Genomic DNA, 14,985 nt, shown 5'->3' on the forward strand with positions numbered 1-14,985 from the left:
ATAAATAGATCAAACAGGTAGACCAATCAATGGATCTTTGGTGATACATTACACCAGCTAAAAAGAAAAATGTGAAATCCCTCCAAATGAAAGCCACTAAAAAAAAAAAAAAAAAAAAAAGCAACAGACTGCTCACATGTCCAGTCTACAAGCCTGCTTCTGTGGTTTGAAAACTTATACCCTCAGGCAGGAATTACTACTAGACTGTAATTTGCTGAGCATTTCTTTCAACAGTGGTGCTGGTTTAAGTAGTTTCCCTCCCAAATAGTTATTTTGAATCCAGATAAGTCTGCTATAGCTTGGTCCATCCCACAGCTACAAAGCAGTAGTACAAGCACATCTGAAGGGTGAGAAGGACACTTGCTTTAGCATTGGTGCAGCTAGATGAAATGCTTCTATAAGATGTGAATGTTCCTTGTCTGTTTTAATAGAAAATAAAGTGCTTTTGATGACAAAATAAACTACAGAGGCAGTGACTTTTAATTTGCTTATGTTCTGATCTTCATAGGTACACGTGAGCCTGCCCCTTCAGTATATTTTTTTTAATTAGTACAGTAACTGCGTGCATATGTCTACATCAACTTGAACCTGGTTTTGGTTTGGAATTTAATTTGGTCCCTAAACAACAAATATTACATGAATACAGGACAAGCTGACAGATTTGATAACTAGAAGCATTTTTTTTTATATTTTTGTTTAAAGCGGCACAATATGTGCTACAGACCACATCACTGCAAAAAACAAAGACCTTAACCCCAAAACACTGAAGATGAAACCATGAGTTATTGGAAATACAGTGTATAGCTGGAGTTAGGCAATAGGGATTCAAAGTCCAATAAACCATTGACCACATAACAGGAAGGGAACAGTGAGAGTGTGCTTTTACATTTCCCAAACTAAGGACTAGTGGAATCTAAAAAGTATTTAATTTTTCTGTGGAAAATTCCCAGTAAATCTTGTGTAGGACCATCAGTGACAACTTATGTTCCATTTCAAAGCCCACTTACTACTTTTGCTTTACACCCTAACTATTTACTTCCTTGAATCCAAGGGAACATGGGCACATTTGTGAGGGGATTTGGACTGATTTCAGCAACTGACTTCTTAAGTCTGGTCCACAGGACTGAACACTCCCAGTGAATAAGAAAGCTACTTTCAGAGCATTTTCTTTCTTTCAGGAAAGGTTGTAGATATTGTTGATTTCTTCATGATTAGTAGAGGTTGACACTGACTACAAAGCACTAAAACTCTTACTTGAAAGCAAATTCCTACTTCAAATAGTACCTGTTAGAACATAATTTAATAATGCAACAATCCAGTTGATACTTTTCTATAGTACCCTCCACATTAAATCAATAGACACTTAGGACTGTGGTCCAGAATTTCACCAATGCTGAAAATCGGTAAGATGTTCTGGTAAAGAATAAAAGTATTTTCAGAAGTCAGCTTTCAATTTCAGGTCAAAAGTGTAATTTGAAAAAACCCAGCCAGAATTGAAAAAATAAAAATTGAAATAAAGCACTGGGTTTTGCTCCACATGTTCTCAGCAACATGAAATTTAAAACAGTTTTCAGATGACACCACTTAAATATCAGCCTTTAAATATACTATCAATAATTTCTCTAAATTCCAATGGGTAGAAAAGAAATTAGGACCAGAGTATCCCCAGAACTTTATGGCACAGATGGTACTTGTGATTTCCTACTTTGCTCGCCTCCAATTCCCATCAGCCCACTGCTAGAGGAAATTAAAGAAAATATTCTCTTTGCTAATGGATATACTGTCCTAGCAGCTTAGAACTCTTCAGATGTTTTATTTTATGTACTCTTAGAAGCTGTATACAGAAATACTTCAGGCACTCAGACAGCGAGCACGAAAGCACCCCAATACAGGAGGAACGTCAGAGTTTAAGCAGAATACTTACTCTGTGCCACTTTCAACCATTTGCGTTAGGAGGGAAATTCCATCTAGGTTTATAAATTCTTGGGCAAACGTAACATCCCGTGAGTAGTTGGCTAAGTCTTTCAGCGCTTCTAACTTTGCATCCATACTAGAAGACTGGATCCTCTCATGGAGCTGCTTTGCATTCTGAGCCTAAGAGAGAAACAAAACATACAAACCAAAAACAACAAGAAAGCTTTCGTTACAATGCCAATCATGAATAAAATGTTAGCTCAAGCAGGAACAATGGCCACGTTTAATATTAATGATACTTAACGCCTGAATGTTCAGAAATTAAGCAGCTCTCATATAAATTACTTCTGTAAAAGTACATTACTCATGTATTACTCCATTATTACCTACAACTATTTGGACTGTTGCAGAATCATTAGCTGAGCAATGGACAGATATCCCATTGTCTCAAGCAAAATGTAAGCACTACAGAAGACAGCCTTTAGCTTGAAGAGCTTATGTGTCACATCAATAAAAGTGGAAATTTAAATAAAACAAATTGCATCAGACAATCTCAGTATAAACTTTTATCCCTGTCAACGCTTACTCAGTTTATGTACTTCTCATGACCTTTAACAATGAAGACCATATACTGTCCTTATCAGGTCATATCAGTAGAGACCAACTTTGAGTCTTCTGCTCCTTCCTCCCCCTCTTCCTTTTGTGCACAATCAATTAAAAAACTCACATATTCTCTTACAGGGATCATAGGAATAATTATTTCCCACATGATACTATGATACATCTTTATTCAAGATCAATATCCACATATATTAGTCTATTCTGCCCATTAATGCTTCAAATACAGGATAAGACAGTGAAATCCAAAACGAGCAGCGACGATAAAAAGCTAAAGGGATATTTAAATAATGCATATTAATTTGTCTCTCTCTTTAGTTCTACAAACACTTTAAAATACATTTCACGTTTTCAATTTGATGCTTTCACTTAACTGAACACAATATCCAAAAACTTCAGTTAATAACTAGCTAGCCAATACTTTTCTTAGAAAAATAATCCTCCTCACTCTACTTGCAAAATTCAATTTCCTAAAATTCACTTCTTACCTGCACCGAATGAAAGGTGAATGAGAAGCTATTGTGTCATTAGGAAACCAAACTAATGGTAAATTCTGCTGAGAATTACTTTCTCTGAGATTATGCTTATTCTTTCTCAGCTGGAGAAGAAGAATAGAAGAAAAAGCTGTGCTGACAGACAGTTCCTTTTCCGTTCAAGTAATGAATACACTGTTCACAGAGATGGTCATCTCTGCAGATCAAGATTCTGAGATAATAGACATTTTTAGTGCAAGTGAACATTTAAACTGGCAACAAAGGAAGAAACACAACTGTGTTGTTACAGATACAACTTCACAAACATTTAATTTATTAATGTCCCAATATCCTCCAAAATCATCAAGGTTTGTGATTTTCCATTTTTACCATGAAAGATGAATGCGCAGTCTCCAATTAGCTTTTGGCCAGAACCTGTGTGGTAAGGAACTTGTACAGGGAGGAAATATCTTCTAGTTAGTATGACTGCAGTTAGCATCCTCAGTTAAGACAGCACTGAAGAGACAGAGAATCTTTAGTCCTGAGCTTTTCTGTACCTTAAGTACTGGGCAGTACAGCCACAGTAGCTACATTATCTATAAAAGGGCAGAATCCTGTCATCCAAAAGGTCTTTCTGCCACCCAAAGTTACCTATTTTATCAGTAGGTTTGAGTTGTAATAGGAAAACAATGGCCTATCCAGTCTCTCCGTAATGGCTATGTCTGTCCAAACAGTACTAAAAGAATACTCTCTCAAACTTAACCAGCTGGTAGGTTAAATCATTTGCCAAAGTCTATGGAAGAAATAAAAATAGATCCCACTAACTTCTAATTCCAGGTTAATCACAGAACAATTTCTCCAACCCTTTCCCTTCGTCAGAGCGGGCAAAGGAAGTTTTGCTGAAGTACTCTTGTATAATCAGCTACAAAAATTCAGAGCAACCACTATTATTACCTGAACCAGAAGTTCAACAGCCAACTCCTGCCTCACGAAATGACCTCTTTCATGAGCTGTTTCTACTCTATACTCTCAACAACTCAGGAAGACTCAGAGATGCAAAGCATCTTCAAAACATCACTGTTTTACAGAATACATGCAATGTCTGAATTCTTACCTACTTTCTTGGAAAAATCTTCAATAACACCATGGCAGCTGCATTCCCCTGACTTTGGAAATGATTGCTCAAATTTAACCTTATTAAGATCTGTGCATATGCCTTCTTCCACCTGCCATGGTTCTGGGAAGTTACCACCTCTACCATCTGCCTACTGAGGGATACAGTTCTCCCAGCTTTCCATGGGAAGTGGGTCCTCTGAAAGGTTCTGGACTCAGTGAAAACAAAACCAATAGGAAAGAGGAACAAAACACCAGGTTCAGTGTGACTGAGCAGCTCTCCAGAGCTGCTCAACCAGTAACATCTGAGTGGGCAGAACTTGGGCAGCAGAGCTGTGGCCAAACAGATGGGGACTGTAATCACCTGTGTAGTACAGCAGCAAGCAAGAAAGAACATGTAAGTAGAGCCAGGAGAACATCTCCTTCCAAACCCCTTACATCACACTTACAACTGCTGTATAAACATTGCTTCATCTTCCTCTGCATTAAAAACAGATTATTAATGATCAAGTTCACCATCACTCTTGAGATTCCTGCCCCCAGCATAAACACCTGGGGCTAGTGAACTGCTGCTGCCGCCATCCCAGTTAGACTTCCATTACATGAGTCAATACCAAGAATGGAAAGAACTAACCCTACCTCTCACGAAAACTGAGAATACCAGCACAGGGACGTGCATTAACAGCTCACCTACACTGCAGAAGAGCAGCATGAGCAGCACCAGCCTACTGACAGAGGTACATTAATCCTCTTTCCTCTGAAGTCGGTGAGAGCTTTGAAATTCACCACACTAAAACCAAAATATAATCTTAGATCAGAGACAGCTTGGTCCCCTCTACAGAGCACAAAAATCTATAAAGCAGTGTCTCTCTGATTCAAAAGTGGTTCAGCCCTGGTTTAAGCACATAAAAGAGAGCTTACTAACATCATAGGCTTTATCTGACTATGCCAGTGCTAATGTCCCATCAGGAAAGTTTCTACACAGCTGTACTTTTCCCACATTAAACAAGTTTTGCAAGACACTGCATCAAATCCACCTTGCTCCTTCTACTATCGGAAGAGAAAAGAACTGATAATGGGAGAGTTGATCTCAATTAAATGGGTAAACAAACACTTGTCTCAGCAAGAATGCTGGTACTGCCTCACTGGAAACATGGCCAAAAGTAACGCTGGCTGTTGTCATCACAAGAGCCTGAGAGGTGAAAATATTGCTTCAGTGAATACCATGCAGTTCTCACAAGCCTCCTAGTTCTTGTTGCCATAGCATTCATACATGCTTATGGAATGTACAGCTCACTTATGACTGCATTAAAAACTGAAACCCAGATGAAATATGCTTTGAGTGCTTACCGGGGAGCTATTTTAATGATTTACAATCCATCAGTGGATGGACAGAGAGCACAGCTCATTAAAGCAGTAGCAGAGCTAGCTGCCACGTCTCTGCTCTTACTGAAATATCATTCAGGTAATAATAAATAAATATATAAAACCTGCCCAACTGAGAACCGTTATGAGGGAATTAACAGAAACACAGCTGTTCAAGTAAATGAAAGACAGCATTAACTGCTCTCCTGCTCTCCTGTTTAGAAAGGAAGGAAGACAGGAAGCTTGTAAAATGTGTGCTGTTGAAGCCCCAGCATTTCAAAAGACTGTCAAGAAGCATAAGCTGCTTGTCTAGTCTTAAATGACTTGCTCCAAGGACAGGTTGCCCTTAGGGAGTAGCAGTGCTTAAAAGGAGCAGCTTGATGAGATTGTCAGCTTAAAAAGAAAACTAATGACCTAAATCCAAGATGTGACTTGCCTAGAGACTCAAATAGCTATTTGGAGGTTAGGAATCCCGAGATCATCCCAACAAGGGATGTTACTGATCAAATTATCATTTCCTTGCCACCAAATACTTTGTGCAAACTTTGAAAGTACCCTATTACCCAGATGAAGGCAGGGTTTCTGTACAGAATGAAAAATACAGGGAGCAAGGACAGGAGGGAGAACACGGATCCCAAATGTAACCACTATCAAACATCAATGTGCTATGGAAGAAATTTGGACCATCGCTTTAAATCGCTGGGTTGACATTATGTAATCAGTTTTTTTCTTTATACTTTACAAAAAGCAAATAAAATAAAATACGAGTTTTGGTCTTCCGTTAGTTACATTACTCAACCTTCTGCTGGCATACAGACCACGGGTAACTACTAAATACAGTTTTGTACTAACTAAACAGGTGCATTTCTGTGGTTTAATTTAAATCACTCAGTGTTGAAACACTGTGGCAGTTTAAACTGCTGACTTTTCCTGGCTTGTTACTGCCACTTCACCTACAACTGCATATACGTCAGAAAGCAATGGGGGAGTGGATACGTTACATAATCATCATTATACACAAACCAGATTCAACAGACCCAGCAAGGCTGACTGGCGTTTGATGCCAGGGAAGCAGTAAAGATATTAATTGTTAAAATTTTTACATTAATAATCAAGCACAATTTCTACATCTAAAGCCCTGTACAAACATAATACACAGAGCAGTCCTGAGCAATCACTATACACAACTGAGGAGGCAGAAACAAGAGAAACAGAGAAATGGTCACATCTAGAGTCTTGTACTAAATCAGTGATATAAGCATTACTGATGCATAGCCATATGTATTATGTAAATATGTCTAAAACAGGTTTATGCAATCAACAGCCACTTATGAATGTTTGAGAAGCAGTTTTTTCCTCTTGCTGCATTTGAAACAATCCTTTTTGCTTACTGCTATGCCTTTGGAAACCTGAAAACATAAGACTAAACCTTTATCTATAAAAAGACAAAAAAAAACTCCACTTTCCAAATCTTCCTCTTCTACTATGAGCAGACAAATATAAAAGTGGCTCATTGACTTCCATGGTCAGTGCTCCTGGTATAAGGTTCAATAAAAACTAATTCACCATTACATGATAAACATAATCACTATCGTAGGCTAGACCTGCATATATTTACATATTTACTGAACTTCAAGAACATTAAGACAGTTGAACACATATTAAAGCAATTGTAGATCAAAAACTATAGACCAGATCCCCAAACTTTTACTCAGAGATAGTAGATTCAGATGCCTAAGTAGACATCAGTTAAAAAAAACCCTCCACATTTCCTTGTCTGTATAGATCACATAAAAATAAAAAACCCACATTGCTCACATCTGTAAAAGCATTCAGGGAAAACACAATGGTGACTATTAATGAACACCAATATTTACATGATTGTTCATGCTAGAAATGCTAATACAGCTGTCTACAAACAGCTTACAGATTTGAGAACTCAATCAATCTTCAACCAGGGGATCAAAGGAAAGCAGGCAACAAAAGCAAAAAGCAAACGATCAGGCACCATAAATACCACATTAGGAAAGCCTACCCATTGACTCAGCATGTAAGGTATATAGTTCATGAGCAAGATGTGTTTTTTAAGTGCCCAGGAAGCTACTTTCAAATAAACAGAGTGCTCAAATAATCAGTTCCATTTGAAAACTTTTTTTTTTTTTTTTTTAAATAAGCCAGTTCCATCAGTTCAATTTTCCCAGTATTTTAGTATCCTTTCAAAATGGTTAGTCACTTGAATGAGTATTTGCAGGACCCAGTCGAAGGAATCCTGCAGTTGCACACACCAAAAGGGTTGGACTCTGCTTGCTGCATTGCAGGACACAACTGTCCTTTTGGAACAGTCTCACACTCAGGAGCAATTACAGCTTATTTATTTATATATCTACCCAGCATCCACGGGAATATGGGTATCACAAAACAGACAATAGTAATCTGGCATTTCAACTGTCACATATGTTCAAATACAAAGAAATGTTGCATAAGAAACTTCTGATGAGTCCTTTCAGAGATGCAAATGGACAAAGGGGGAAAACAGGTCACGGAAAACTGCAAAATCACACAATAGCACAAAGAATTGTTAAGGAAGATGATAGGAGAGGTTAAAAATAAATAAGAAAGATGATATAGGAACAAAGATAATATGAGAGAAATTCAATCTGTACGCAAGTTACCTAGGAAACAGAGTGTCTGTGTGGTGAGTGGTTTATAGAGGAAAAAAATAGCATTGTTTAGAAAAAACAGCCTTTCAGAGAATCACACAAACTTAGCAAACAGACCTAGGGAAACAAAGAGGCAGTTCAAATTCCCAACAGGCCTAACGACTGGCGTTTGCAAAGTTTTAACTCAAAGAAGTTTAAAATAGACACATTGTAAATCTCTGAAGGCAAGCATTTATAATGGATTTAGCAGCACACCATAACTGTAGCTCTGCCCTTGCAATATTAACAGCGATTTTCAGAAAAAAGTCCCTATATACACACATAAAATAATCTAAATTTGAAATTAAAAAAGATAAAGTATTTAACATTAGATTTGGTGAGTTAGATTTCAAATCCTATTTTTTAAAAAGCCAACCCAAAAATGCTGGTTTACTAATTCTAGTTAAAACTACCTTTTTTTCCCCCTCCCTCTTTTTAATCTTTAATAGTACCTGCGCTCTGGGTACATGAGCAATATGCAATTTGAGGCTAATGACAACAGAACTCAAAAAGATCTTATCTCATCCTTCTCACTCAATTTTCAATGACTCATGGCATGCAACTGTGAATGGGTATAGCCAGACTACTGGCTGTCATGGTAATATGTTGCATGGAAATTAAGAACTAGAAAAGCATTTTAAGTTCACACAGCCTTCAGAACTGGTCAAAACTATTCCTCTCAACTCTTCAAGGATAAAAAAAGTTTCCTCAAAAGGCTTTTGAAGTTCAGGATAGATGATTTTTTTTTTTTTCCCCCACAATAGCCAGGAAGTAGGCAGCTCAGGCCTCTTGAACTACATGGACACATCCCAGACACTGCATAATCTGTACATGGCTCCTCTTAATTTCCCTCAATCCTCCTCTCCTCCTTTTCTAATTCCTTCACCTCTTCAAAAAGCATTTTTGGTATGATTTTCTTTTTCTGGTGTAAGGAGAAGATAGTTTCAGCTTTATACTGATGTAAGATAGAGAGGGGGAGAAAAAGGGGGGGCAGGAAATCAAAATCTTATTATTTTCACAAGATGAGAAGACATTTCCCACCCAGCTCTAGCAGCTAGGAAAGCATCTTTTCCATTTTGCAAGAGTATATCATACAACCTGTTCTTCACATTATCTCTTCTAACTACTGTTGATCTCACCAGAATCTAAGAAGAAAAATGGAAACAGATGGCCTGGTAGCTTTTCAGGGTAAACGACAAGCGTTGTGTGGATCACCAGTCTAAAAACCACAGCTTGGAAGCCTTTAATCTATCTATTTTAGGTACCTCTATGATGACCACTTCAACAGTACCTTAAAAGCAAAGATACTATTGTAGGGTGGGAACATGCAGAACTTCATTTTTTGTCTATTTAAAGAATACGAATACTCTCTAATCTGACAAAAACCAATCCAGTCCCTCAAAACCTCCTTCCAAGCTACTTCTCTGATTCTGGGAAAAATTTAACAAAAACTTTTTAAAAACATCAAAAAATTTGAAAGTAAGCACTGGCTCTGGGATAAATACTAATACCGAAGACTAGAAAGCAGACTGGCCTTCTATCTCATAACAGAATGGCTGAGTCACTCATAACTGCAGGCCAGTGCCAGTGGCCTATAACTTGGTAGGTAACAGGTAATACCCCAATATCCTAAGGACCCCTGGCTTGGTTAAGTGACCTAAGGCCAATCACCAAAGCAACAGAATGTGCGGAAGAGAGTCTAATGCAAAGCCCCACCTTCCTGCCCACAGGTATTAGTGGAAAGTGCTATAAATCCAAAGTTTGTCTTTTGTGTTTGTAGGTCACATTTCCAATTGCACAAGTGATGATGAAGACAGCCAGCCAGGCACTTCCACTGATCAGCCTCAGCACAGCCTCTCTTCAGTTTTGCACAGTGTAACTGGTTGTGGATTTTGAGACAGGGAAGGATTCCATGGGTCATCCCGTGTTTTCACTCCATGCTATGGTTAAGCAAAAGAACGATGCAGTGCGTTTGGATCACACTGGTTCCCTGATGAACCACAGACACTGTTTGGATTTTGTGAGATCCCAAGTCTGGGCAGTAGATAGCCCTTTTTCAGTAGAGCGGATATTTGTTTTTAAGAAGTCCCAACGGTTAGGAGGAGCTGGTGCTGGGGCTGTCTGTTTCTGAGGAAGTTCCACCAAATGGGGTTTACTCTACCAGCAAGTGGTTTCCCCATGTACAGGGCTGTTCTGGTGACATATGGCAAGAGACTCTGGAGCCACATCGACTCTGACAGAGCCATGGTCTTAAACTGTTGTTTATTCTTATGACTGTAAAGCTCTGTATATAACAACCACTGAAAAAGACGATTAAGGATAATGGAAAGCTCTTGTCTTTGCCCAGCTGGCTGCAGCTTAGAAGTGCTTTCTGTTAAGAAGCTACACTCCTGTAGATTAATACTGCAGTCACTTAAGATAAAACTTGAGGCATGTATGTGCTTCTATACTGGCTTCTTCAATTTCCACGTACGCACAAACCTGCGTAAAAATTCAGCCACATCCTAAGTCCAATATAAGCCATCACCAGGTTAAGCAGGCTGGGCCAGAGTGGAAACATACATGATGCTTGGAGAACCTGGGAAGTTAGTAACAACATATACCTCCCTGTTTCTTTATTTTGAGCCTAGGCCCTACTAACTGAAAAGTGATCCAACCAAAAACGTGTCTATAATCTCTGTGTGGCTTCAATCTAGAAGCTTTTACATTTTATGGTAGTAACTGACCTCACTCTTAACAGGTTCAACAGAAGCCAAAAGTTAAGCCACCACAGCTCCCTCTTGCCTGTTCAAATGAGCTGCAGTACAGGGTGGCAGAGTTTGGCCACAAGAATGTTTTGAATCTGCAGAAGCTAGAACAGCACCATGAAGAGGTAAACCATTTTAATGGCACACTACATTTGTCAGCAAGGAAATGGGATTGCTGCTGCCTTCGACATACATCTTCTGGGACTAATAGCAGCTTTCAGCATGTGGCAACAGTACTGCTCAACTCAGCAGGAAAACAAGCCCTTAAAAGGCAACCGGTAACTATGCCATGCTTTTTGAGGAGCTGGCAAGGAGGTCATGTTGGAAAAAAAAAAAAAAAAAACAAAAAAAACACCAAAAAACACACAAACCCAAACCTGAAAACAGTAAAATCTCAACATTACAGTTGCTGCTCACTCAATAGAAATCCAGAGAGCAGGAAAGCTATGACCTGAGCTTCCGGGAAGAGCTTTTTCTGAGTCAACTCCCAGCCCTTTCTCTTGGCTCTGAGCTTTGGGGCAGAAAAGGATCAATTTGAGTGAGGCTGCAATGCCAGCAGGGAGGCAGAGGTGTCTTGGACATGAAAGCTGTTCCCAGTATGGGGGAAGTGAGAGACAAAAACACCCAGTTGTGCCAACCCTTCCACCAAATATCACTCAGAGATACCACCCCTGCCCCCATAGCTCAAAAAAAGAGAACAACACATACAGTCATCTTGTGACCACACCACCATCCTCCTGCAAAGGAGGATTGTGGGATACAGTGTGGCTAAGGCTTAAAAATACATACGCCAGTTCACAATGATTTACTAATCAAATCTTCACTTTGAAGGGAAAGAAGAACAGAACAGTAACTCACTGGAGATGTTGTTAATCGAAGAATTGCTCCATTTTTTATTTCATTACGATTCTGAAAGAGAAAAAATCCAACAGGTTTTAATTTATGACTTGCATAAAAAAATGAAACATGCATTGAGCACAATGCAACACTAAGCCAGTAACATTACTTTCCCCTGTCTGCATGCGAAAGCTTCCCTCTATCATATGTGAGCTAACAGCTACACAGTATTTTCCCCATCAAGGCATAGTAACATTAGCTTCAAGAAAGAGGTGGTTGCTCACATGACCTTTAACAAATCTGAACCTTTTAAAGAATGACTTCATGTTTTTCGAAGTGTCGCTTCCACTGGCAACTTCTAAATATTTCTTTGAAATATACTGTCCATGGTGTCTGGCACTGGTATTGCACTACATAGCTGAGGAGTTCGTAAGTTTGCTGAAACCTGTCATTAAACATCTGCAGGGTTTAAAATTTATCCCACCGGCTCTCCATTTTCTGTAACACGAACATGCTGACTTAAACCACTGGAACCAACGTGCCGAGCTCTGCCACCACGACTTTGCATTCTCCCTCAAAGTAAAAAAAGCATCGCTGTTAGTGGTAAGTAAAGTTCAAACATGTCGTAAGTCATTCTCCTTACCCAGCTGGCAGAAAGAGGCAGCATGAAACATTTTCTTTTGGCTAAGCTCACGTAACATGTTCAATTAAACTAAAGCTATGGATAGATGAAAAATGCTACCATGGTATAAATTATGGTGTACGCTTACAGAATCCTCACAACTTTGTGGTCACTGCCCACGTGCACGGTCTTCCCCTGCGGTGAGCGCAGGGGAGCTTGCCCCTCTTTCAACAAGTTACCTCCTGCTCAACACAGGTTAAGAGAATACAGCACCTGGCACACTGAACGTACTAACAGGTACTGACTGCGCACAGCGCAATGCACAGTCACAACTTTGATCATGGTTCGATGGCTTGTTCATGGGCTGATACCCTAATTTGTCAAAGGAATTGGAGGAATCCTTAACAGTTTGAGAGAGAAGAGCTAATTTTGTTCTGAAGACAATGCATGCTTTCTGCAGACTGGTGTTTAGCCAAAAAAATTTAAGGTATATGTCTTCTCAGGCAATTTTTCCCAAATTCATTTCATCCTTCTTGCTCCCATTCTGATATATCTCAAATCCAAAAATGCTAAAAACAGGATAAATCTTTCCTGAAACCAGGTCAAGTAGTCCCAAAATAAAACTCCAGCACAGTGTCTTTTCTTGATATCCAATTCGTCTGTGGGATTGGTTCTAGCTACCTACAAGATCACTCTCCACCCACAAAGACTTCTTCACTAACTGAAATAATTGAAGTGTCAGACAACACAGGGGATACAAGGGAGAAGCTTTTTTACGGTGTCTTTGCTTACATATGCAGCCAAATCCTCTCAGGCCTCAGCAGTCTCCTCCTGCCAGAACAGCCCCTGGGAGGCCAGCCAGGCTGTACTCAAGAGAGGGGCAAAAAAGGGTGAGCAGCTAAACACAGGGTGACCTTCCACAGCAGTATCAAACTGCCAGATTTTCTCCTCTTGTAGTAAACCAGCACCAGAACCAGCTATGTTTCATCATGTCTAAGGAATCTGTATGAAGTGGCAATAGTGCATTTGTGTGGTTTAATCTAAATCAGTGTTGAAACAAACTCACTTTGTAAACAGTTGTGGTGGCTTAAACTGTTACCATCGCCTGTATTTGTAGAACTGAAGTAATTGCTTTAGGACAGACAGTTAGCATAGGCTAAATCTACATCCATCAACAGCTTAAACTAAGCCACTGGACCCCAGCTGTGTTAGGCCAGAGTATGTGCATGCAAACACACAACACAGGGTTCCATCAGATTTACTTGGAAAAATCAGCGAATCCCAGCATGCAACAATATTAAAAACGGGGAATCAGACAACACTTAAACAACTTAAACTGTACCAATCACATTCAGAAGTGAAAGTTCACTGATATCCTTATGAAAACATTGGAGCTAAATAAATAGACTGATCTTAAACATAAATAAGAGCACACAGAGAGGCTTATTTTTTCAGCAGCATAACTTAAAGCTTAAAGTTTCTCATGTTTCCTGCTCTAATTAACATGAACTACCAAGTAAGATATACAAATGAGTTTGTGGTTTAGCAAGTTAAGTCACTTCATCTGGGCTACAATAAGCATCTCTGCAAACACTCTTAGCCCACTGCAAACACGAGGTACTGGGCTTTGTGTGAGGCGGCTATATGGTGGTCTCGGGAGGCTCGAGGAGTTTGCTAACAGCCGAGTAATCCTCCCTCCCACCCGTGTGCTCCCTCTCCCACCTCGCACCAGCTCTGGCACTGACCCACACACAGGTCTGTCCAATATCACTAACTTGGCAGAAACTAGTCCCAGCAGGAAGGAGAGGAGTTTTCTGTCAGGTTAATAAACAGAAACAAGCTTTGCAAGGGTTCAGCACCAGAGCAAACCCAAGAAAGATGGTGGAACCACACCTTTGGGAGCAGGGAAGCGGTGTGGGGAAAGAAAAGAAGGGGAAGCATGAGGAGGAATTATATCTTCCCTTTTGGGGATCAGCAAGCTGTCAACCACAGCCCAGATTACATTATTTCACCGTTGCTTCAGGATGAAACCCTGCTCCACAGTTTGTTCAATTACAGTAGATTTGTCACAAGCCAAAACCCTATCCCATAAAAAGTTGGACTTAACCTGATACCTCTAACAGTGTCATGCATACAGGTTAAAAAATAAACTTCTAATTAAGTACGGACACTGCAAAGATTGAACCTACAACCAATCCAGCAAGTGAAAAATACCTTGTTAAAAATAGACTATTTCTCTATAGTCAGAGGAATTTAAAAACAAGTGGAAAAAAAGAAGCCAAAAATCTGGTTGAAGTTCAGCTACCACATATGGATAAACAAGAGAAGTGCTATTCTCCAGAGTGATCATATGTCACAGCAGGTTACATATAAAATAGCAGAGGAAAAAGAACACACAGAGTATATTAAAGCATCACTGGAAGTTTTCTTTGGGGTCTTTCTGTTTATTTATCAAGCCAAGTCTGAAACACCAAAGCTTTCAGACTCAAAGTTGCAACACTTGTCAGAGCCCACAGCACACAAAGCCCAAGGACATTTCATCATGCCTGGCTCAGAGCAAAGTGCATAAGTCTGCCCTATACTGGAAATTCAACCAC

The 14,985-nt window shown here is 39.5% G+C and overlaps 1 protein-coding gene across 9 annotated transcripts in view; it reads right to left on the reverse strand.

Annotated features, from left to right (window-relative positions):
* Window positions 1-14,985, reverse strand: part of ELMO1 (engulfment and cell motility 1) — a 306,368-nt gene that overhangs the window by 218,251 nt on the left and 73,132 nt on the right. For all 9 annotated transcript variants that reach the window (XM_042806555.1, XM_042806552.1, XM_042806556.1 and 6 more), the window contains 2 exons: window positions 11,788-11,838; window positions 1,925-2,094 (listed from right to left, as the gene is read on the reverse strand). In XM_042806555.1, coding sequence (XP_042662489.1) covers window positions 1,925-2,094; window positions 11,788-11,838 — 221 coding nt within the window. The remainder of the gene's footprint in view (window positions 1-1,924; window positions 2,095-11,787; window positions 11,839-14,985) is intronic.

Source organism: Tyto alba, unplaced genomic scaffold (assembly GCF_018691265.1).
Source record: "Tyto alba isolate M040663 unplaced genomic scaffold, T.alba_DEE_v4.0 Super-Scaffold_46, whole genome shotgun sequence".
Lineage (NCBI taxonomy): Eukaryota > Metazoa > Chordata > Aves > Strigiformes > Tytonidae > Tyto > Tyto alba.